General features: G+C 36.1%; 1 protein-coding gene across 3 annotated transcripts in view; it reads right to left on the bottom strand.

Moving 5' to 3' along the window:
* Positions 1-22573, bottom strand: part of LYST (lysosomal trafficking regulator) — a 177038-nt gene that overhangs the window by 80483 nt on the left and 73982 nt on the right. For 2 of the 3 annotated variants that reach the window (XM_043924934.1, XM_043924935.1), the window contains 10 exons: positions 21029-21189; positions 19986-20176; positions 17609-17854; positions 12693-12866; positions 11615-11764; positions 7898-8035; positions 6277-6475; positions 3891-4022; positions 1115-1745; positions 258-435 (listed from right to left, as the gene is read on the bottom strand). In XM_043924934.1, coding sequence (XP_043780869.1) covers positions 258-435; positions 1115-1745; positions 3891-4022; positions 6277-6475; positions 7898-8035; positions 11615-11764; positions 12693-12866; positions 17609-17854; positions 19986-20176; positions 21029-21189 — 2200 coding nt within the window. The remainder of the gene's footprint in view (positions 1-257; positions 436-1114; positions 1746-3890; positions 4023-6276; positions 6476-7897; positions 8036-11614; positions 11765-12692; positions 12867-17608; positions 17855-19985; positions 20177-21028; positions 21190-22573) is intronic. The other variant, XM_043924936.1, reaches the window with a different exon arrangement.

Here is a 22573-nt window from a genome sequence, read left to right as displayed (position 1 = left end):
CCTCCAATGATCTATGTGTTCCTTTTAAGTAGTAGACTTAAAAAACACACTGATACAAAGCAATATATGGAGGAAGGCTTAAAATTGGATGATAATACATATAAAAATTGGGATAAGCAGTAACAAATTATATCAGCTCATGATGCTTAAGAATAAAATAAGATTTCAGGTCTATTTGAATATGTATATTCAAACTTTAAAGTGCACATATATTTATTCTTCTAAATTAAAGCAACATATTTAGTATTTGCCCTTACTTTAATAACTTCTTGCTGTACAGCAGGTGATGGGTGGTTGACGAGGACTAAAAGTGTATCTGCTTGAATGAGCCTGTCCATCACATCTTCCAGCATAACATCAGGCAGGATGAGAAGAACCCCACTTAAGAGCTCATACAGCCCACAGCATATAGGTACCAAGCAGTCTTCGGTTACACTAAAACAGAGACCCACAAAGAGTCACAAACACAGGATCAGGGGAAAAAAGTAGTGCATCATGATTGCTGTAAGAACAGTGCTGAGTAGTAGTTCATAAGGTTTAAAAATGTTTCCTGATTTAACTGTGATTAACAAATCTGCCATCACTTTTTAATCACCAGTAGCTTTCAGATATATAATCTACTAAACACTAGTCTACTCTGCATCTGTGATTTCCAACTGCCACTTGTGCTGTTTAAACCATTTAAAAATTCAGTTGCTCGGCTGCACTGGCCACACTTCAAGTGAGTATGTGTGTTCTGCAGTGGACAGCACAGGTGAACATTTCCATCAGTGTGCAAAGTCTCACTGATGGTGCTGATCTGGGGAACAATAAAAAACCATACAATTTTCCTAAACTGAAGAGTTTTTCTCTAATAATCATATGGAATTAAATTAGCCATAAGATAATCTTTTCTTCAAGAATTATTTATGGTTTAGCCTTTAGTTAAATATGGAATTATCACCTAGTATTAAAGTAAGGAGAAAGGCATCTTTGCTTGTTGTTAACATACACGTTGTACTATGTTACAGAATAAAGAGGTCACAGAATAAAGAGATTTCTACAAGTACAGAAATTCTTCAAAGAATAGTTTAAAAAAAGGGAGGAAGTGGTTGTCATACAAAAAAACATGTACCTGTGAGCACCTGTAGTTCGGCTGTGGTGTGGCTCATAATGGAGAGAAAGAGCGAAGTTTTCCCAGTCATCGGCGTTCCTGTCAGCAAGACTTGGCCATCGGCCGACAGCTGCAGAGCCGTTCTGTGAGGGAAAAGCCAGCCCCAGGCTGGCAATAGTGCTGTGGCTTTGCTGGAACGAGGCCAGTCCCTTTAGGTAAAGTGGTCGGCGTGGGCAGGACTCGTCCCCAGGACTGTCGTCATCTGATCTGGGCTCTGCTCCCAAGTCTTTCTGATCTATGTTGACCGCAGGAAGTCCCAAGGCTCCTCTTGGGACATCACTGACAGAGGCTTGGGCCAAAAGGGCAGCTTCCATTTCACAAACCGTTTTTGCAGACTCACAACTACTGATAAAGGCATCTTGTTTGCTTTTTTCCAGTGTCTCGGAACTCCCCAGAGGGCTCCATTTCTCTGGCTGGGAAGCAACGCCATCATCTACAAAACTCTGTAACTTGTCAATACTACAACCCAAACTTCCAGTCAGTTTCCGCGGCTCTTTGTGAGGTGAAGAAGTAGGAAATGCCGGGAGGCTTCTAGAACGCAGCATACTGGCAGTTACCTGCTTTGGAACAGCACTGGAAGAATTGTTCCCTGCTAAGAGTAGACAGGAAAACAGCACTGAAAAGGCAGCTCAGTGGGATCACTTCTCTTTTGTACTGTCAGTTCCAACCACAGTAATAACCCATTTATCCAGTGATGTTAGTGAATCCATACAGGATAATGACTGCAGTGACTAATGCTTAAAATTTGTGTTAAAACTATTTTTGTTTCAACTACTTTTAATTAAAAATTTCCCCAAATACCTAACTCTTGTTTCCTTAATAAAATACAATATTAACTGAATGATTCAAAGTTATTGGGATGAATGGTCCTCCTGAAGTGAAATTAAGTGAATTAAGTGAAAATCCATTTACCTCAAGCTAACAGTCACTAGTATGCAGTTTGTTTTAGATTTTTTTTTTTTTTTTGATGTGGACCTTTTTTAAAAAATCTTTTTTGAATTTATTAACAAAATGTTTCTGTCCTGTTTTTCATTTTTTTTTGGCCACAAGGCATGCAGTATCTTAGCTCCTTGACTAGGGATTGAACCTGCACCCCCTGCATTGAAAGGTGAAATCTTAACCACTGGACCATGAGGGAAGGCCCAAGGATACAGTTTAACACAGTGGAAAGAGTGCTGGCTTTTTGATGAGACAGTTCTGTTAGTTAGGTGGCCTTAGGTAAATAATTTAATTATATGAGTGTTCATTTCTTCAAAGGTAAGATAAACACATAATAAATATGTGCTGAATAAATTTCAGTGATAGCCGAACCTGGTGGTATTATTACCAGACTAAATGTCCCTAGACTGTTCTCTCACTCCTCATTTCTGCAGTCACTTTTTGCTGCTATTACTAAGAAATAGTCTTTCTCTTCTTGCCACAGCTCTCCAATTTTCTGCTCCTCATATTCTACACATAAGGAGATGAGAAAAATCACTCTCATCCTTAGTGTATGGGATATAAATGAATGCTCCTGAAGGTGTGGTCTGTGGGCCAGGAGCACGGCGATCAGCACCGCTGTGTGACTGTTGGAAACGTACATTCTCACGCTCCACCCCAGACCTATTCAATCAGAATGTAGAAGGCAGGGGCCCAGGGATCTGTGTTTTAACAAGCTTTCCAGGTGATTTTTCAGCACCTAAAACTTGAGAAGTGCTGATATACAGTAAATAAGGACTGAATGAACTGCTTAGAGCTTCATTGGCAGTAGAATAACTCCATAGTTCAGAGGTTCTTCCTAGTTATTTCTGGATTTTGGCTGGAGGAATAAGGCTGCCAAAAGGGTCTGTCCAAATGACCCGGAGAAAATGAGGGCATGATTGTACTTGAAAAAGTTTCAGAATGATGCTCAACGATTTTAAAAATAACACATCCGATAAAATTCCAAATAAACCTAATTAAAACACAGCCTTAAAATATTATAATACAAGGCCATAAGATGTGCTAGGGAATAACTGAAACTCTTTGGGAGAGAAAGAAAATTGGAGCTTAATACCCAGATACCTTCACCTACCTATCCATGTATCTATCTTACAGGCCTATTTAATAATTTGTATCAGAGCTGGAGACAAGACTAGGTGGGACCTAGTCTTTCATTGGCTAATGAAATTTATGCTGAAAGAGGAAAACAGGCAGAGAAAACTTGGGGATGATGAAAAAGAAACCAGAAAGACAGGCAGTTGTCATAGAGAGTGGGAGACTGGAATTTCAGAGGTGGGAAGTGTTCTTTGAGGATGTTCAAGATGGACACAAGCATCCTGGAAGGTAGAGTAGAGGGAAGGTCCCCAGGGTCAAGGATCACAATGAGGCTGCAGTACGGACGGCCACTCACATGGTTAAGTGAAGTTGTCCAGACTGAGTTCAGATGGAAAGGAGACAGTAAGCCAAACAAAGCTTTTGAAGAAAATGGGAAAATAAGTCAGAAGCTTAATGAAAGACTGATAAAGGGGGACGAAGAATTCCAGAATAAAATAGCATGAGGCTCATCTATCTCCTAAGCTCTCCTGAGAATTACTTGCTATACTGAGTGTGTTACTAATATTAGAAAGTAGTAAATGGATTCCCTAAATAATTTCTATAATTTTAAAGTTTAGCTTTCCATTTATTTAGTCTATCAGGTTGTGCAAACATGCATCTATATTCAGAACCAAATAGGAAAGGGCTACACTTTCTTTATCACTTTTGTTTGTTTGTTTACCTTCAGGTGGTGAAGCAGTAAAATCAGATGGGCTTATTACCATAAATCCAGGGCTAGTAACAGACTTTCCTCCACTGCTAGAATGCCTCAAGTACATGATTGACTGTACCTTTTCCTGAAAGATCTTGCCATCTAGAATCAAAATAAATTTTGAGAAAATTTTTAAAAAGGATAAAACAAAAATACAACTTTAAAAGCAAGTCATTAAATACAAACGTTTACAAAAATATTCAAAGTCAAAAAAATGGTGTACTTTATACTAATGCACTTTTGATATGTGAGGATACTCTACAATTTCTTACTTTAGATTCTTTTGTTAACTAACACTAGCTACATTAACTTCTATTTTCTTTGAATTCCAACTGTATTTATAGTTATTTCTATAGTTTAACAGCTAACTGTTCACTTTTTATATGCTAACATGATCTCTCCAAGGAGACCGTTCATCTCTTCATTACTTGAGGGAAGGTCTATGTCTTCTGTTTTTACACAGCCCTAATATGACTCCAAAAATTAATACATCCAGCTTAATCTTCATTTCTGAGCTTCATACTTCTAAGTTCAACTGCTTGATTTCTTAAATGCAACACAAATGCAACAAATCTAAATGTGAGTCATCCTTCTGCCCTAAATTCACTCCTGAGTTGTTCTCTGGTTCCCATGGTAGAAGTACCTGTTTCCCACGCAGGCTCTGGGAGCCACCCTTGATGACAACCTTTCCTTTACCCATGTCAAGTCAGTCTCCAGGTTCTACTGACTTTGTCTCTTGAACTCTTCTCATCCCTAGCACAGTGCTATAATGCAGGTTCTTATCACCCCTCACCTGGATTATCATCACAGACTTCTAAATGATATCCAGGATGGACATCTGGCTACCCTCAAATCCTCAAAGCTACCAGCATTCTCTCCATCAAATTGTAAGCTCTGCTTAAACCTCCAGGGGCTCTCTGTTGCCACCTTACCACTCTGGATAAAGTCCAAGTTTCTCATCTAGAACAATCTCTATGACCCGTCTCCATGCCCCTCTACCAGCCTTCTTCCTTACATTAATGCCAGCAACACCAAGCCATTTCTTTGCCTGGAAGGCCTTCCTTTCAACTCCTAGTCAACTCAACTCAGAGCAGGTATCTCCTCCTCCGGGAAACAGCCCCTTGCAATGCTCTGTGCTACCAGAAGACGACAGTGGCATTGCTGTGCTTTCCACATGTTATACTTACCTGTTTATGCCTCTCTCCCCTTCACTAGACTGTAAGCTCCTGAAAGGAGGTGACCACGTTTTACTCATCTTCGCAACTACCCAGTGCTACCAGAATCCTGACATTACTTTATTCACTAGATGTTTGCTGAACCTAATACAAAGTCATGCTATATAACTTCCCTTGGCTTTTTACTGCAGCTGTATCGTTTTATCCACCATCACATGGCCTAAAATGGCTGTTTACAATCCGTTTCCCTCCCTAAAGTTACTATCTGGCTTTCCCACATGTATACTCTGGTGTGCTTCCTTACCACATCACATTGTCCTAGTTCTTTTAAATCTGATTATTCCATTTTTTAAAAAAAATACTGAGATTACCCTTTCTTGCCCCATCCTCTAAATAGTATTACCAATATCCTTAGCTTCCTTTTTCCTTCTTTCTCCCAGCACTGTTCTTCAGTGGTCTCATCTGTTCCCTGAGCTTTAACTAACTTCTATGCAGGTTGTTTCTCTATGCTGAATCTTATTGTAATAACTTATATCATATTCTTTGCCTCAAAACAAACACAACAAAACAAAATTCTTCAATTACTCCTGAGTAGAACACAGGTTCAAGTTCTCTGATCTTACATTCATTTAATATGATTTTGGGTGTGGTTGAATAAATGGTGATCCCAAGCTACATTTATGATATTATTTCTCTACTCCTTTATAAATCTCCTATATTAGGTAAAATTCACTATTCTTTACTTTCTCTATTTTGCCTTGCTTTAAGTCACTCTCTTCAACTGATAGTAGTTCTCTAATCTATTAATACCTATCAAAATTCTTCAATGCCCATGGCAGATTATTAATCTATTAAATCTCTCTCCACATCTGTCTGATGAAACCCTAACTCTCCTGAAATCAAATCGGTTCTTCTTTTGTGTATTAGGTACTTGCCAGGTATTATGTATTGTCATTATTTCAGCACACGCATTGACCCCCGCCTCTTGGTTTTAAGCCCTCTGAAGGCAGAAGCTATGCCTGGCTCACTGTAGGGCCCTCTGCCCTGCCCCAGTCCCACGGTGTAACTGAGCAGTTTCTAGCACAGAGGTCATTCAATGAATATGGAGCAAACATGGAATAAATGGGAAGAAAAAACGAAAGTGGAGACAGCCAAGATCTAACAAAAATGATCATACCTACCTATGTGCAAAGAAAAATAGAAGTTTGTGGGGTTGTGACAAACGTAAGTATTAGTAGGAGGATGAACTGCTAAAAGGAAATTGAAGATAATCGTCAATAATTCCAAATCTGGAGGAGATCCAAGGACTTCTGCTGTAATTTTCACAAATGATCTACAAACCTCTCGGGGCATGGATATAAGCTGCCCCTCTTTGTGCTCCTGAAAAAAAATAAAAACGCTCTTTAATTTAAAAAGAACTGTCAACTTAACTAACATTTCTCATTTAAGCAAGATAATTCTGTTTAAGATAGAACTGTGTTGGTTTCCTGCTCTAGACTAGATATTTACCATAAAACTGAGTTGTTATTTCTCAATTCAAGCAATCTTGCTATTATCAAATTCATTAAAACCAATGGCCCCATATAAATGTTAGCTACTACTAGTAATATTATCACTACTGCTTCTGCTACTACTAGTTTGGGTTCAAAAGAGAAAATCTCCGATAGACAAAACTGGTTACATGAATAGAGTATGTTCCAGGCTACAAAGTTATTACTCGCAACAGCTCAGAGAGGTTTTATCCTTCATTTCTGTAATATGAAGGCCTGAAGTGATTGTATGACTAACTTAAACCACATAGAAAACACGTCAGTAGTGCAACATAAGTCAAACTCAGACCTTTGATCTCCTTCTACTGTACCATCTACTGCCTGGAATAATCAGACCTGGCAGAATGCTACATAATTACCAAAAATAAAGACAGATATAAATAAATTACTTATATATTCCAACTCCACCTCCCCAGTGTGTAGCAGCTGGCTTCTAGATCAAGGCTACCTCTTTCCTCTCTGTCCAAATACACAGTATATCCCTACATCCACTCTTCTTCATATATTCTTTTGTATTGCTAAATCAGAAAACTTAAAATCTAGATATTAACTTTAACACAGGTTAGTGTGACTACCTCAGATATACAAAGACAACAGGAGCCTACAAAAGTAAGTCAAGATCTCACAATGGCCAAGTCAAGACAAGAACATAGATCTCCAAACTTCCAATTCACTGTTATTTGTGCACAACCATTTTTTTTTTTTTCCCCTGTGACTTCCCAACGCTCCTGGTCACCACTTCAATTACTCATTCCTAAGTTCAGTCCCATCTAAGTTTCTTCAACCTTGCCCTATCCACTGACTCCTTACAAACAGTCACTGGTATCCTACCGCATTAAAAAAAAAAAACCCTTAAACTGACCTACTGTGAAGCTTTTGTTAACAGTCTATTTCTCTTTTCTTTTGCTGTTGGACTTCTTAATAATCATGTATTCTCACTACCCCCAATGATCCACCACACATGCTTAAAGTTCCCAGAAGTCTTCTTCACTCTGATGACATCTTCTAAGCTATTAAGAATTTCCAAGTTGATGGCATTCTCTCTGTCTACATTTTCTGGGAACTTTCTACCTTATTTGGCTCTAGAGACCACCCCTGTCTGGGCAGTTTCTCCTCTCTCTGCCCATTTTCTTTACCTCTTTCACAGAAAAAATCTCATTGAAAGTCCCACAGAATTTCAGTCCATGGTATTGAGTTATTAAACAAATCACTGCAGAAAATATCTCCAGAAGTAAAGTTACTTAAGGAGTACCTGCAAAACCTGGCAAGTCAGTAGAAAGTGATGAACCACTCGAGCTTTCAATAACTGCTTAATATTAAACATCTGCTGCTGGTGGTCTGCTCTGATGAGGACTTCTAGGGCTGCCAGCAGAGTTTCCCAAACACCATGCTGAGAAAACAAACATATGCACAGTGTTATTGAAAAACATGACTCGGGCTTTTTAGAAGACATGCAATACATCAGTTTAATGTGTAAACATCCACAATTTGTCAAAGATTAAATCTATCTGAAAAAGCAAATCTAAAACTTTATTCCCAAACTATTTTTTTTTTGACAATAGGTCATTTCTAAATATTTATGTTCAGTATAATGCTGCATTAGGGGCTTTAGGACATTAACCTTTCTGTGGCATTAAATGATGTACAGTATTTTCAAAAGATAAATTATCTTGGGGAACTTATTTACTATTTACTACAGAGAAACACATTATCAAAATAAAGTGTTTGCAAATAATTTATTTTCAGATAGCATTATTAAAAACATATAGACTTCAATGCTAATTTGTGTATGCAGCATTTAATCAAATACTTTTAGAAAAAAATTGAAAATATTTACTGACAGTGTAGAAATTCTGAATTTTTGGATTAATTTACTTATAAGTCCAAATTATAGACGCCTCCACACAATTACTAAACATGCAGTTTAAAACAATAATTAGCATTCTTTTAAGGTACTTTAAAATACTTCTCCCATATTATTCACAATAATAGTGAAAAAGGAATCTTACATAATAACCACTACTAAAAGATAATCTTCACCTCATTACCTCATATAATCTTTCAACAAAGTTATCAACAAAAAGCAAAATTAACTGGTTTGGGTTGTAGGTTTGCTGTTTTTCTTGCCATTATATGATGGAAATGAATAATGAAAAGGCCAAGGAATTGATAGACTTAATCATACTATTCTAACCAAGGCCTCTCTCTTAATAGGACAGGATCAAGATGCCCTGAAAGAAAAAGGCATATGAAAATTTGAAGACAAAGCAGCTCAAATAGGAAAACCTGATTCAGGCCTGAAAAATAATACTAAAATAGAATAGTGCCAAAGCAAACTAACAACCAGACAACCAACAGACAAAAACCAGAACAACTCAGCTAAAAAAGCAATTAGAAAAGAAAATTTACCAAAAAGAAAGAAAGAAAATTTTATTTCAAATCCATAGAAGTATCCATGCATATCAGTTTTGAATTTGACCAAAAAATGCTTTGCTTATCAAACTTTTTTAATGCTCAAATTAGCATCCTCTTTTGAAATACTAAAATAGCTGTCCAATTTTTAGTTAAGATTCAATCTTATAATCTACAATTGAGCTATTTCTTTATAACATGTTTATATTCATACCGCCTTTGATCCAATTTGTTTGCATTTACTATGTTCATTAGCTTTCTCTCCTTGCAACATCATGTGTATTTTTATACGCATGTATATTTGCTGTTATTGTTTAGTTGCTAAGTGGTGTCCAACTCTTTGTGACCCCGTGGATTGTAGCCCACCAGGCTCCTCTGTCCAGAGGATTTCACAGGCAAGAATACTGGAGTGGGTTGTCATTTCCTTCTCCAGGGGATCTTCCTGATGCAGGGGTTGGACCTGTGTCTCCTGCATTGGCAGGCAGATTTTTTATTGCCGAGCCAACAGAGAAGCTCACAAATGCATATATATTATATATGAATGCACATGGAGTTTTTAAATTCTGAAAGAGAATTTATTCAGGATGAGAAGTCACAATGAAATAGAAAGTTTTAAAAACTAACAAATACCATAAAATTTAGAAAAAGGTAGTTGCTTGACACAGCTCCATAATACTTTCCCCTTGTGTTTTGTAGGAGCATATTCTTGGACTGCTTCTTCATATAACAATAATTTGGTAATATAATTTTATACAGGGAGAACAGAAAAATAATCTGTCCTCTAGCATGTTTGGTCAAAATTTATTTTTGTTAATGATAGATTAGAAAAGTTTTCTTTAGCTTCATAACTCGTTATTGATAGTAAGTCTGGGGCGACTGTTGCCAAATTTGGAAGTGACCAAATATTTTAAAGTTGTAAAGGTATACATGTTGAATTGGTCTTCAGTTACATTCGATGATAATGGTGTTACACTCTAAATAACTCTAGACAATCCACAGCCTACACTAGAAGTGAGGAGGCTCTACGAACCAAACCATAAAGACTATACTTTAGCTAAGGCAGAAGGAAAAAGCCCCACGTTCACTTTCCTTGCTGGGTCCTTGTGAAGAACACACAATCCATCATCCAGTCGTGAAGCTTTGCCTAGATCTAAGATCAAAGCATGCTCCGTAGCTTATGCCTACCATGAAGCCAAGACTTCACAGCCTTGCTCTGCAAACGGATACAGCTCTGACTTCTGGACAACATGGCTCCCCTACTCAGAAGTGTATCTGTTTCCCTCTCCTTGATCAACTCCACACACTCTTGGTAGGATTCCCCTTCAGAGTTCATGGTAAATGCAAGTCTCCAATTGATTCAAGTGTTTCTAGCCTGAGTACTGCTCAAACTACTACCTGCAGTCAAAGTTCTGATACTGACTCTCCAGATCGACATTATGGCTGTCTAAGACCTTGCACAGAAATTAACCTCTAGATTTCCATTTACAATTAATGCTACATTGAAGCAGTAAATTTGTTTTGTTTTTGAGAAGGCTGATTAGATGAATATTTAAAAGTACATGTTTCTCTCTGCAGCAAAGAAAACAGTCAACAAAGTGAAAAGGCAATATACAGAATGGGAGAAAACACTTGCAAACCATATATGAGATAAGGGATTGGTATGTAGAATATATAAATGACTCCTACAACTCATTAACAGAAAATCAAATAACTCAATTAAAAAATAGTCAAATGACCTGAAAGGACATCTCTCCAAAGAACATACACAAACGGCCACTAAGTATATGAAAAGATGCTCTTCATCAACCAATTATCAGGGAAATGCAAATCAAAACTACAAGTTATTATTATTACCTCATACTCTACAGAATAGACACTATCAAAAAATAACAATTGTTGGCAAGCAGGTAAAGAAATTGGATCATTTGCACATTGCTGCTAGGACTGTAAAAAAATGGTGCCTCTCTTACGGAAAATAGTATGGTATGGTAATTCTATTTTTTAAAAATCAGAATTACTATATGACTCAGCAATCCTACTTCTGCACATATATCTAAAATAACTGAAAACAGGATCTCAGAGAGATCTCTGTACATTCACGTTCATGGCAGCATAATTCACAATAGCCAAAATGTGGAAGCAACCTAAGTGTCCATGACAGACGAACAAATAAAGAAAATGTGGAAAACACATACAGTGGAATAGTGTAAGAAAGAAAATAGTCTTGTCATATGCTATAACACAGATAACCCTTGAGGACATAATGCTAAGTCAAACAAGCCAATCACAAAAAGACAAACACTGAATGATTCCACTTGTATTAAATATCTAATACAATCAAACCAAAGAAACCTAATGTAGAATGGTGGCTGCCAGGACTCAGGGGAAGGGAAATGGGGAGCTGCTGTCCACTGGGTAGAGTAGTCAAACCAAATGAAAAAGTTCTAGAGATCTGCCATATGACAAAGTGTATACGGTTAGTACTGTACTGTACATGTAAAAATTGCTAAGAGGGTAAATTCATAACAAATGCTTTTTAACCACATAAAGTACATGCCTCTGCTTTATTCCATATCTTCCAGTCTAGCAAAAGTTCCTCTAGCAGTTTAACATCCTGGATTATAGCATTAGACTCTACATCCAACTTAAATTCTCCATTCTCATTGATATGAATAATATCTTCACCACAGCAACCTTCAAGAAGGGTCTACAGAAAAACAGCATTAATACAAAATGCATCAATAATCAATCCAAAAATTCAACAGAAATATTAAGCTTTCAATCTTAGCAGTCATAATATTAAATTCAAAAGAAAACTACTGAATAACTCAGCATTGCACAAGGTATCTTTACCTTGTTTTGTAAAACAATTCAAGTAATAAGAAAACCCCCAAATTTCAAATATTTATAAATGACTATTTAGTTTCAAATATGGAGTAAAATAAACTACATCCTATTTTTAAAATTCAATGAATCTGTTGAGTTTTAAACTTTTTCTAAGAAGTATTCATGCCACAAGTGTTGGATCTTGCTCATTTTAAGAGTTGGAGTCTGGGGGCATAGGAACAGCCATTGGTCTTTTGCTTAACACTAAAACCCTCAGAAACAAATACTTTCACAATGTTACCAAGTGCTTTTGGTTAGAAAGGTATTTAAATATGTGATCACAGCTGGATCACAATAAAAAGCTAATACAGCTTTAAGATACTAATTCTCTATCAGCATTGCCTCCTGAGAACTGCACAGCACTAGGTCTCTGGAGAACTGGGTTCGCCCCCATACCTATGGGTGTTGAAGCAAGCAACAGTCTATGAGTCTGCTATCAGCAGTCTATAAGTCACCAACTCCAGTCCACAGAATGAGGAGCCAGCCCAGGAGGTATCACTGGCTTATCAAGATCTAAAAATCTTAATTTTTTCTTTTACTCTCCTAAAATGTTTTAAAGGAAATGAAAATGTAATAATTTAAATGACAAAAACCCAAAAGAGCCTTCGTTTGATTAAATACACATTATCAAGTTTCCTTAATTTTCTTCAGGAATAACTGAAACACGAAACTCTATTACTGGGAGACTTAATGAAGAGGTAAGTATCACTGCACACAAAACCCTGAGAATAAGTTTTATGAGAACATACCTTCAAAATGTGAAAGCCAACAATGCATTTTTGTTTGATCAACACCTGATGAATCATGGAAAGTCCATTACAGTTTTCTAACTCATGTATTCTCTGTTGGTTGTATTTAATTAATGAGAGTATAACTCTCAATGCTAACGCTTGAGTTTCTTCACAGCTACTGAGTTCCACAACCTAAAAAAAAAGTAGATAAATTTTTTCTAATTTGTTGAGATTAAAAATTTAACATGTGAGGTTATCTTCCATTATGTAATACCAACCTATCAGTTTGATTTGAAAGTTTATTTTTTATTGCTGACACTGTTCGTAATTACTTAAGAATTGCAAACAAATAAAACCAAGAAGTTCCAAGCTCTTATGTCTCAAATATTCTATAAATTAACTAAAATAACACTGATAACCTTCGAAGTCAGTAGCATTTTATTGGTGATCTGAAGTATCAGCAAAATGCCTCATATTTGTGATGCTTAGTCAACAAACAGGCTCTATTTTCTGTGCTGTGGAAGATGAAGTAACAGACAGACTGCTCAGACTGTAAATAGGCAGACTACCTATCTCCAGTGGGGCCTGCTGATAGGTCAAAACATAAGACGTAAGAATAAAAACTAAGGATTGTGACTTGTACTTTAATTCCCCCAATGCTTTCTGGCAACTATTGTATGTAAGAAATAAACATCCTATTATTATTTGAAAAGGCAAAGAAGAGTGAGATGATGTGAATGCATGACATCACAAAAACTACTTCGGACTCCACCCTGCTCAGGATGGGAAGCCTATGTGAAGAAGATCACTGGGAGAGAGAGCAAACGCACAGGAAGCAGGGATAAACAGGTGTCCAAGGGTGGGATGCAGTCAGGAGAGAGATGAAGACTGGATTCACAGTACATCTAGGAGGCTGTAGGTTGCCTATCTGGCTAGATGGAGGAGATTAAGCACAAAAGACAGGCTATACCTGAAAGGATTTTAAGGAAACTGAATTTTACTTTTGTAGAGGAGGAAGGATACTGAACAGAGTTTCTGTATGTAAAAACATAGTTTAAAATTCTTTTTGGCAAGATCCTAGATGTACGTGAGATAAAAAAATTAACCATTTCCCCTGGGATCATCACTGTGTAAGAGTGATCAAAATAAAATTATGCCCCAACAACTAATGCCAAAGAAGCTGAAGTTCAAAGGTTCTATGACGACCTACAAGACCTTCTAGAACCAACACTAAAACAAGACGTCATTTTCATCATAGGGGGCTGGAATGCAAAAGTAGGAAGTCAAAACATACCCAGAGTAATAGGCAAGTTTGGTCTTGGAGTACAAAATGAAGCAGCGCAAAGGCTAACAGAGTTTCACCAAGAGAATGCACTGGTCTTAGCAAACACCCTCTTTGAACAACATAAGAGATGACTCTACACATGAACATCACCACATGGTCAATACCAAAATCGGATTGATTATATTCTTTGCGGTCAAAGATGGAGAAGCTCCATCCAGTCAGCAAAATCAAGACCAGGAGTTGACTGTGGCTCAGATCATGAACTCCCTATTGCAAAATTCAGACTTAAACTGAAAAAAGTAGGGAAAACCACTAGACTATTCAGGTATGACCTAAATCAAATCCCTTCTGATTATACAGTGGAAGTGCCAAATAGATTTAAAGGACTAGATCTGATAGAGTGCCTGAGAACTATGGATGGAGGTTCGTAACATTGTACAGAGGGTGGTGAACAAAACCATCCCCAACTAATAAAATTAAATGAAAAAAAATATTAATGAATGGAAAAAAAAAAACCATCCCCAAGAAAAAGAAACGCAAAAAAAATGGTTGTGTGAGAAGGCCTTACAAATAGCTGAGAAAAAAAGACAAGTGAAAAGCAAAAGAGAAAGATATATCCATCTGAATATAGAGTTCCAAAGAATAACAAGGAGAGATAAGAAAGCCTTCCTCAGTGATCAATGCAGAGAAATAGAGGAAAACAATAGAATGGGAAAGACTAGAGATCTCTTCAAGAAAATTAGAGATACCAAGGGAACATTTCATGCAAAGATGGGCTCAATAAAGGACAGAAATGGTATGGACCTACCAGAAGCAGAAGATATTAAGAAAAGGTGTCAAGAATACACAGAAGAACTATACAAAAAAGATCCTAATGACCCAGATAACCACGACATCTAGAGCCAGACATCCTGGAGTGTGAAGTCAAGCGGGTCGTAGGAAGCATTACTATGAGCAAAGCTAGTGGATAGTGGAGGTGATGGAACTCCAGCTGTGCTATTTCAAATCCTAAAAGATGATGCTGTGAAAGTGTTGGACTCAATATGCCAGCAAATTTGGAAAACCTAGTAGTGGTTACAGGACTGGAAAAAGTCAGTTTTCATTCCAATCCCAAAGAAAGGCAATGCCAAAGAACATTCAAACTACCACACAATTGCACTCATCTCACACACTAGCAAAGTACTCTTCAAAATTCTCCAACCTAAGCTTCAACAGTATGTCAACCAAGAATTTCCAGATGTTCAAGTTGGATTTAGAAAAGGCAGAGAAACCAGAGATCAAATTGCTAACATCCGCTGGATCACAGAAAAAGCAAGAAAATTCCAGAAAAATATCCACTTCTGTTTTATTGACTATGCTAACACCTTTGTGAGGATCACAAAAAACTGAAAAATTCTTCAAGAGATGACCACTTTACCAGCTTCCTGAGAAATCTGTGTGCAGGTCAAGAAGCAACAGTTAGAAACTGACATGGAACAATGGACTGGTTCAAAACTGGCAAAGGTGTACGTCAAGGCTGTAAATTGTCACTCTGCTTATTTAATTTTATAAAATTTTATAAAATTTATTTAATTTTAATATTTATTTTATATGCAGAGTACATCATGTGAAATGCCAGGCTGGATGAAGCACCCACTGGAATCAAGATTGCCAGGAGAAATAGCAATAACCTCAGATATGCAGATGACACCACCCTTATGGCAGAAAGCAAAGAGGAACTAAAGAGCCTCTTGATGAAAGTGAAAGAGAAGAATGAAAAAGCTGGCTTAAAATTCAACATTTGAAAAATGAAGATCACGGTATCCAGTTCCATCACTTCATGGCAAATAGACGGGGAAACAATGGAAACAGTGACAGACTTTATTTTCTTGGGCTTCAAAATCACTGCAGATGGTGACTGCAGCCATGAAATTAAGATGCTTGTTCCTTGGAAGAAAAGCTATGATCAACCTAGACAGCATGTTAAAAAGCAGACATTACTTTGCCAATAAAGGTCTGTCTAGTTAAAGCTATAGTTTTTTCAGTCATCACGTATGGATGTGAGAGTTCACCCATAAAGAAAGCTGAGCACCGAAGAATTGATGCTTTTGAACTGTGGTGCTGGAGAAGACTCTTTAGAGTCCCTTGGACTACAAGGAGATCCAACCAGTCAATCCTAAAGGAAATCAGTCCTGAATATTCACTGGAAGGACTGATGCTGAAGCTCCAATACTTTGGCCACCTGATGTGAAGAACTGAGTCATTGGAAAAGACCCTGATGCTGGGAAAGATTGAAGGCAGGAGGAGAAGGGGACGACAGAGCATGAGATGGTTGGATGGCATCACTGACTTGATGGACATGAATTTGAGCAAACTCCAGGAGTTGGTGATGGACAGGGAAGTTTGGTGTGCTGCAGTCCATGAGGTTGCAAAGAGTCGGATACAACTGAGCAACTGAACCGAACTGAGTAAACTTGATGAAGAAGGAAAAATCAAGAAATTATACAAAGCTATAAAAGTAGATCACAAAATGTTGATGAGAAGTTAAATGAAAAGTTTTTATTTTAAAACACTAGTGTAATATCTATTCAACTAGATACTAGATGCAAAAAAAGGTATTAAAAATGGAAAAAGAAAAAGAAAGAAAGCTTAGAGTATGGCAGGTCAAATGCTAACTAAGTATTTATAAGCACAGTAACAATAACAACTAACATTGATATGTCTCTTATTACAAAAGTAATCAAAGGTGCCCCCACTAAAGGAAAAAAAAGGGGGAGACATATGACAATGCTGCAGAAGTCACACTTAAGCATAAAATTTGAAAGTGAAAAATGATCAGGGTTGCTTTAATTAAACAAGGATTTGGACCACAAGGAAGTAGAAATGATTCGTACTAAGCGAGACCATTTGAACCCTCTATTTGGATTTCAGCAGTCCTTGAAACAGTCATGTACACCACTGTCTACTCCACCTCAGGAAAGAGACTGTTCCAGCCCACAAATGACTAAACACAACAGATAATTAAACGTAATTCTCTAAAACAGTATCCATGGTGTGAGTCAAACTTTTTGACTCTCGCCTTCTCTTTAAAAAAACTTCAATCCCAAATAAGTTATTTTTGTACTTATTTGTTGACTTTTATTTTTCCCCATCCATCTGGAAGTTTCAAGAGAAAAACATTTCACAAATCTTATTTTAAGAAATACATTTCTTCTCTACTTTTATTATAGTATTTTTTTTCCTCATTGGCAATATTAAATCTTATACACTTAATACTTAATGGTTTTAATTACATTTCTGGATAACAGAAAACTCTGACATCCTCATAAATTATTTAATTAATTAATATATTTGGCCGCACCATGTGGCATGCAGGATTCTTAGTTCCCTGACCAGGGATCGAACCCACGCCCTTGGCATTGGGAGTGGAGTCTCAACCACAAGAACACCAAGGAAGTCCCAAATCTTTATAAATTAAAAAGAAATTTTAACAAAAAAATTATCATGGCAGAAACTTTGATGACATTCTAAACAATGTGTGCTTTTTTAATCTTGAAAGTTTAATATAGTTGATACATACCTTTACTGTTAATCAAAAAGGAATCCTAAAAGTTATCAATAATAAAGAAGTAGTTTCTCTTTAAATAAAATTAGAATCAGTGATTCTTACCCTAGCAAAGAGAAAGACAAATATACCAGTTCCACCAATCTCATGCAGAATGCCTTGAAGGGTTTTACATTCAGTGGGCTGGAGATTCTTTAGATGATGAGGTTCTAACAAAATATTGTGAACTTCTTTTGAGCTGAAGGGTCTTTGAGAGAGTTGGGTTTTCATTTGACCTTTAAGTCTAATAACTGGCTCATAGATGGTGTACTGAGCAGGACAGTAAGTTGCATATACAACTGCAAGACTTTCCTGAAACACAAATATTTTCCTTCAATAACTAAACAGTTTAGTTATTTACTAGCAAATGGATTATTTCAAAGTGAAAAGACAAGCAAAAAATCTTTTTCTTTGTTTTAAAAAAGACAGTCACTGCACAAAACAAAGACGGACATGAGAAGCAAGACAGCTCTCCACAAATTAAAAGATCCATTTCATTTAGGAGTGGTCAATACATGTAAACCATATGAAGGCTGAGAAAAATTCCAGCTTTGATCTTTTGAGAATAAACATGAAATTACACCTATCACCAATAACAAAATAAACAACACGAAAAACAAATAAAACATACTCACGTTCTATGAACTGTTCTATGCATTTATAAATAGTAACCAATCCTTACAAGCCTATGAGATGGTAACTCTGGATCAATGTATTCAAATGCATCTTGGTATTGAATTTGCTCATGGGCTGCCTACTCATTTAAACATGACTCTATAAACTAGAGCATTCTTTCCACTAGAATAAAACTCCAAACTATCAGCATACCTAACAAACTGAATATTTCTCCTAAGCAAACGGTTTTGATCAGGTTCTAGCTCTCTGTAAAATATTCTATCAATTATTTTAAAAATTACGGTAAACTTTAAAAACAAAATGTACTGTGAGGTGCTCTCAATGAAGGCCGCTACAGAAGATCACGCTTATGAAAAATTGTGTAGCAGCTGGGGGCTTTGGGCTTTGATCATTTTCAACCCACGGTGATTCAAGTATAGTTTCATCAGACATCATCTGGCACATATGCATACCAACCAAACTGATGACATAGTCTATTGTATATGATTATCCTGGGTAAAACAAAATCATAAATCTATAGAAGTTTTTATTAAAAACCTGACAAAATGCCTGATTATCTGAAACAAGTCCCATCTGATACCAACACCTTGCTAGGAGGGCACCATGTCTGTCTGACTTCTTACTCATGTTTCATAACCCCAAAATAGCAGGCTAAAAAAGTCAGGCTTAAAAAAATATGCTTTCAAAAAAGATTTTTCACATAAAACCTGTATAATTTTTACTTGTGATAATTTCTGTTGAATTTTATGACTTATAACCTCCATTCTTTTCAGGCAAAATAAAAGGATTAAGAATATGTATTTTTTTGTGTGTGTGAAAAAGGGATTAACCAAAAACTAGAGGGCTAAAAATATCCAAACAAATCTCTGTTGTATGAGCTCCTTGGTCTTCCTAAAGCAGAGATACTCAGTGTGGGGCCCCAACCAGCAGCATCAGCATCACCTCGGAAGTTGTTAAAAATGCAAATTCTCGGGCCACACTTCAGATCTACTGAAGCAATCTATGTTTTGGCAAGTCCTCCAGGTGATTCTGGTTGGATACTACCCATGCACTGTAGAACATTTACAATCTCTGGCCCCCATTCAATAACAGTGGACAGCCAAAATGCCCCCAACCTCCATTTGAGAATACTCCTTATGGAGAAGAAGATTGTGGGTCTAACAGCAGATCTTTAGTTAAATTCTGTATCTATTTTACCACAGATACTTAATACCACTCAAGAATTACATGTTTTAGACTATGAAGGATCAGTTTCCTAGTTGCTATGATGAAAAGTATCTATCACAAGCTCCTAAACTGTGTATTAGTATAACAATATATTAGAATAATGTATAAAATGCAATCAAGAGTCTCATATAAGCAGAATTAGCAATAATTTGAAAGCAAAATTCCTAGTTGCTATTGATATTAAAGAATAAATATTCTAAAATCTGAATATGTATAATTAAAATTAGCACTTATTTATAAGTATGGAAAGGAAATGTAATAAGCAATTTTTAAGGCTAACGTGCATTATATTTCCATTATATCATAAAAGTTTTTCTCGGATGATTAACAACAGGTATAACCTAAACTAATACTCAGTATAGAAATATAGTTCCAAGGAAAAGCAGATGAAAATTTGAAACCTGAAAACAAATTTTGAGGAAGTCAAAGTATTTTAATTAAAAAGAAAAACATTTGTAAGTAAAGAAAATGTTGAGAAACAGCAAAGAAAAGCTCTAAAAATCAAATCACAGCTAATTCACATTCAATAAACATACATAACAGTTACTAAAAAGTTAAAACCTATAAAATGAAAACTTACAATTAAAAGACCAATGTCCACATCTTTGTTGGTCATAAAAAGTTCTCTGATGTGTTCACATTGCAAAATTTCTTTATTAATGTACTTGGAGTAGTCATTCACAGGCTTGCCATATTTACACGGCATTATGGACGTATGGTTGGGTCCACAAGCATATAGATAAAATGCCTCTTGCGAGCCAATCTTAGCCCCTGAATAGCAAAAAAAAAAAAAAGAAAAGAAGTTCCTTATTTAAAATACTCCAGAATTTTTCATAAAAACGAGAAATCAGAGGTTTTTTTTTTTTTTTGCTAGATTCTTTAGTTGTTCACTATATCTCTCAAAATTAATAAAGCCTCAATTTTCAAATGGGTGTAATGAGCAAGTAATCTATAGCAACTCTGGATGTAAGATGAATTAATATACATATATATGTATATATATAAAGTTATCTGTAAAACTCTTGGTAAAATAAAGTACTAATATTGATATTTGCTCCTTAAACTAAAAATAGGGGATTTTTTTATTTTGTTTTGTCTTTTTTATTTTGCAAATGGAAACTTTATCTCAGTGAATTCCTTTTAAAAACAACATACGGATTGGTATCATTATTCCTTCATCCATCTATCTATTCAATAAACACTCTCTAAATGCTATTATGTGCCAAGTTGAGTAATACATTTTTAAAAATCATGTATTTCTTCTTCACCTAAAATTTGGTATTTTTATATAATATACTAAAATTATAAATAAGAAAAGACAGCCAGCCTTACTGTACCTGTTATAATGAATTTTCCAGGATTATAAAGTGATTTAATATAAGCTTCTCTTTGGCAGGGGTTGGGGAGGATATGTGGCTTTGCATTAAATATATGTATCAATTATAAGAACCACTTAGATTATAAATAAGTTAAAACAGTACATCTTGGAATCTAGGAAATACAGTACTTATTAAGTACAAGTGAAGGAACAGGGATAAATACTTTATCCAAGATAATTAACTTAGTTTAATATTTGCTAACTGAAGGAAAAATCTGGAAATGCTTTGAAGGGGAAAAATATACCATTGAAGAGGAGTAAATTTCCCAGGTCCCATTTTCCAGCCAATTGCAAACATTCTTCTTGGGCTGATAAACAATGGCCGACCATGCAAAACGTTTTATTGCTGTCAGATGACAAACTTGTTTTTCTTGGAAGCATAAAATCCAAAGTAACATCAGGCTTCCTACATTAAAAACAAAGTTAAATCAATTACTTCAGGGATTTTTAAAGTGTGGATGTTTAACAACATGAAATTCTTGAACAAGTTTCTTGGTTCAGTATTGGATAATTGGTAATGGGCAAGAGAGAAGGACTGATTCTCTTGTCTCTTGGTCCAAGGTGCTGGCGGTCCACAACCCCCCAAAGGAGAGGAAGGGAGCAGAGATGCCTGGTGATCCTACACCAGGCCATGGAAAGTACGACCGGACATTTGTTGCAAGTTTCCTTTGCCACTTGACTTCTGCATATTTGCCTTTTTGGTTTAAAATACAAATCTACCACCTCCCCCTGATTTTACCAGAAAGTCTCCCATCTCAGTACACAATTCCTAAAACCTCATGCCCTCTTCAAAAACTAATCAGGAAGAGTAACACTTCTTCAGGTTTTGCTCTAACAAGGCACTGAAATGCCAATGCTTTTTTGTATTTTCTGTGTTTTCAGCACTAAATATTGCAGAGCTTTTGATTAATCTCTTGCTTTTCTTCATGGATAAAGGTTATAGGAATCCTCACAAAAGGCAGAGTAGGAAAAGGTAAACTAATGCTTTCTCCTAGAGAGACACACATGATGGGAGAACTTCATCTTCTTGTTTAAATTGCAGAGTGCCGAGCTCTTCCCTCATTCTAGAATGTTTTAAACTCTCTTAAGATAATGAAGGTAGCTTGTAAAGACAAAGTTTGTGAATAAGACAAAGCACTTAGAATAAGCTAATAATGAGAAATTCTATTTTGGTGTATATTTATTTATAAACTTTCCCTTAAGGCTTTCTGTTCCATACTTAATATATACATTTAACTATTTAAATAGGAATATTGTTAACAAAGGAAAGATGTGAGCTAAGCTTTTTGTTGACGCACCATTGACATACAACATCATAACTTCTATTACTGTGCCGGCATCTCTTTCTTGAACCAACTGAATGGCTGTAACTGAAACAGTACTGCCACCTAGTGGCGCTACGACTTAATTCAGTTCTTAAGGGTAAAGAAAACCTGTAACATCAATGCAAGAGGAGTTCAACAAACACTAAAATAATTCATACCATCTACTACGTGCCGCATATTCCTACCAGATGTGTGTTCTGTTCATCAAATAAAAATTAGTAGAAAATATTAACAAATTTTTTTTCAGTGTCGTTACGTCTTGAAATGTATTACTTGTAGAAATAATTTTATTAGTTCCAAGAGTGATATAGTGCCAAATTTAAATCAAGTGAATAATATATTCCTCCCTGGTCACTTGCTTAATGCTCCATTACTAGATAAAATCATTAATTTATACCAAATGGTAAATTGAAAGTAATGTTAAAATAAGTGGGTGAGTAAAAATTGAGCGCTATGCTCATAACC

The sequence above is a fragment of the Cervus elaphus genome, chromosome 15 (genome assembly GCF_910594005.1).
Source record: "Cervus elaphus chromosome 15, mCerEla1.1, whole genome shotgun sequence".
In the NCBI taxonomy this organism is placed as follows: Eukaryota; Metazoa; Chordata; class Mammalia; order Artiodactyla; family Cervidae; genus Cervus; species Cervus elaphus.
This window is presented reverse-complemented; position numbering and strand designations above follow the sequence as displayed.